This window comes from Anopheles marshallii, chromosome 2 (assembly GCF_943734725.1).
Source record: "Anopheles marshallii chromosome 2, idAnoMarsDA_429_01, whole genome shotgun sequence".
Taxonomy (NCBI): Eukaryota; Metazoa; Arthropoda; class Insecta; order Diptera; family Culicidae; genus Anopheles; species Anopheles marshallii.
Window position 1 is genome coordinate 78,410,197 of NC_071326.1, and position 1,476 is coordinate 78,411,672.

The 1,476-nt window shown below is 47.0% G+C and overlaps 1 protein-coding gene across 1 annotated transcript in view; it reads left to right on the forward strand.

Moving 5' to 3' along the window:
* Positions 1-1,019, forward strand: part of LOC128707260 (splicing factor YJU2) — a 1,171-nt gene extending 152 nt beyond the window's left edge. The window contains exons 2-3 of the mRNA XM_053802211.1: positions 1-510; positions 581-1,019. The exon at positions 1-510 is cut by the window's left edge and continues 59 nt beyond it. Of these exons, the coding sequence (XP_053658186.1) occupies positions 1-510; positions 581-1,019 (949 nt within the window). The remainder of the gene's footprint in view (positions 511-580) is intronic.
* The last annotated feature ends 457 nt before the right edge of the window (positions 1,020-1,476 follow it).

A 1,476-nucleotide genomic window follows, 5' to 3' on the forward strand; every position in this document is an offset into this window, starting at 1 on the left:
TCGACAGTACACGGTACGATTGATGGCTCCGTTCAATATGCGCTGCGTTACCTGCGGCGAGTATATTTACAAGGGTAAGAAGTTTAACGCCCGCAAAGAGGACGTAGAAAATGAAGACTACCTCGGCATACGGATATATCGGTTCTACATCAAGTGTACGCGTTGCCTGCAAGAAATTTCGTTCAAAACTGATCCGCGCAACACAGACTATGAAATTGAGGCGGGTGCGACCCGTAACTTTATGGCGCTAAAGTTGGCCGAAGAACAGGCCCGGCGAGCGGAGGAAGAGGCCCGCGAGGAGGAAGCTACCAATCCGATGAAGCTGCTCGAGAATCGTACGCAACAGTCGAGGAATGAAATCGAGCTGCTGGAATCGCTGGAGGAGCTGCGTGATTTGAACCGCCGCCAGCAGGACATCGACTATGACAGTATGCTGCAGCAGTTCGATCGTACCGAGAGTATCCGGGAACGTGAGGAACGCCAAGAGCGACAGGACGAGGAGTTTATTAAGTAAGTGGAAGAAAAATGCAACACAAATTGAAACTGTATTAAATAAACCGTTTTTTTTTACATCTTCCAGGTCAGTAAAGTTCCAAAGCAAATCCGGCGTGAAACGTGTAGCGACAGAAATAATCGTAGAAGAGGTGAAGGAAGAAGTCACAGAAAAATCAACGTCCATAGCAGCAGAAAGCAATAAACCGAGTTGCTCCACGGCTACTGCCACTGCTTCATCGACTGCCAGCAAGAGCGTTCCGTCGTTTGCAACCAGTAAATCCCGTAAGCTGGACAACATAAGCATTGGCGTAAAAAAGACAGCCCTGAACAATTTGGTCGTTAAGAAGAAGGAAATGCCACCACCGAAAGCACCGCCCCCTGTGTCTGTAACGCCGGTGACTTCGGCTTCATCGACTCAAGTCACACAAACCGGTACCGGTACTGGTGGTGGTGTCGGTGGCATCGGTAGCTTAGGACTGCTCGGTGCCTATTCGGACAGTGATGAAGGATCGGATGAGAATTGATCCGCAGTAATGAAAAACAGTTCTAATAAAATGAATACAGACGAGTGGATTGTGTTGCGTGATTTACGGATAATTCGATTCACAGGTAAGATAATCGATTTTACACTTTACAATCATTTTTGAAATGTCGAAAAGTGTCTTGGAATCGGATTGGTGACGTGCTCATCTACGAGCGGGTCAAGAAGGTATTTCAATATTGATAGGTTTAAACCCGCACAGCTCCCTTTTCGATCTTGGTCTCAAATGGTCGGCGAGTTTTTTTTCTTCTTGCAACTTCTTGCACCGCATGTTTCTGATACATCAGTCAAGCACGATGCACGACACTTGGTTCTGCAGGGAAGCGGAATTAAATAATTAATTTCTGCCACATGATTGCTACCCGGTTCGGGTGTCGAATTGAAGACCAAAAGGGTAAAGTACAACAAGTCACAACTTGTTTACCACACACGGTGACGGG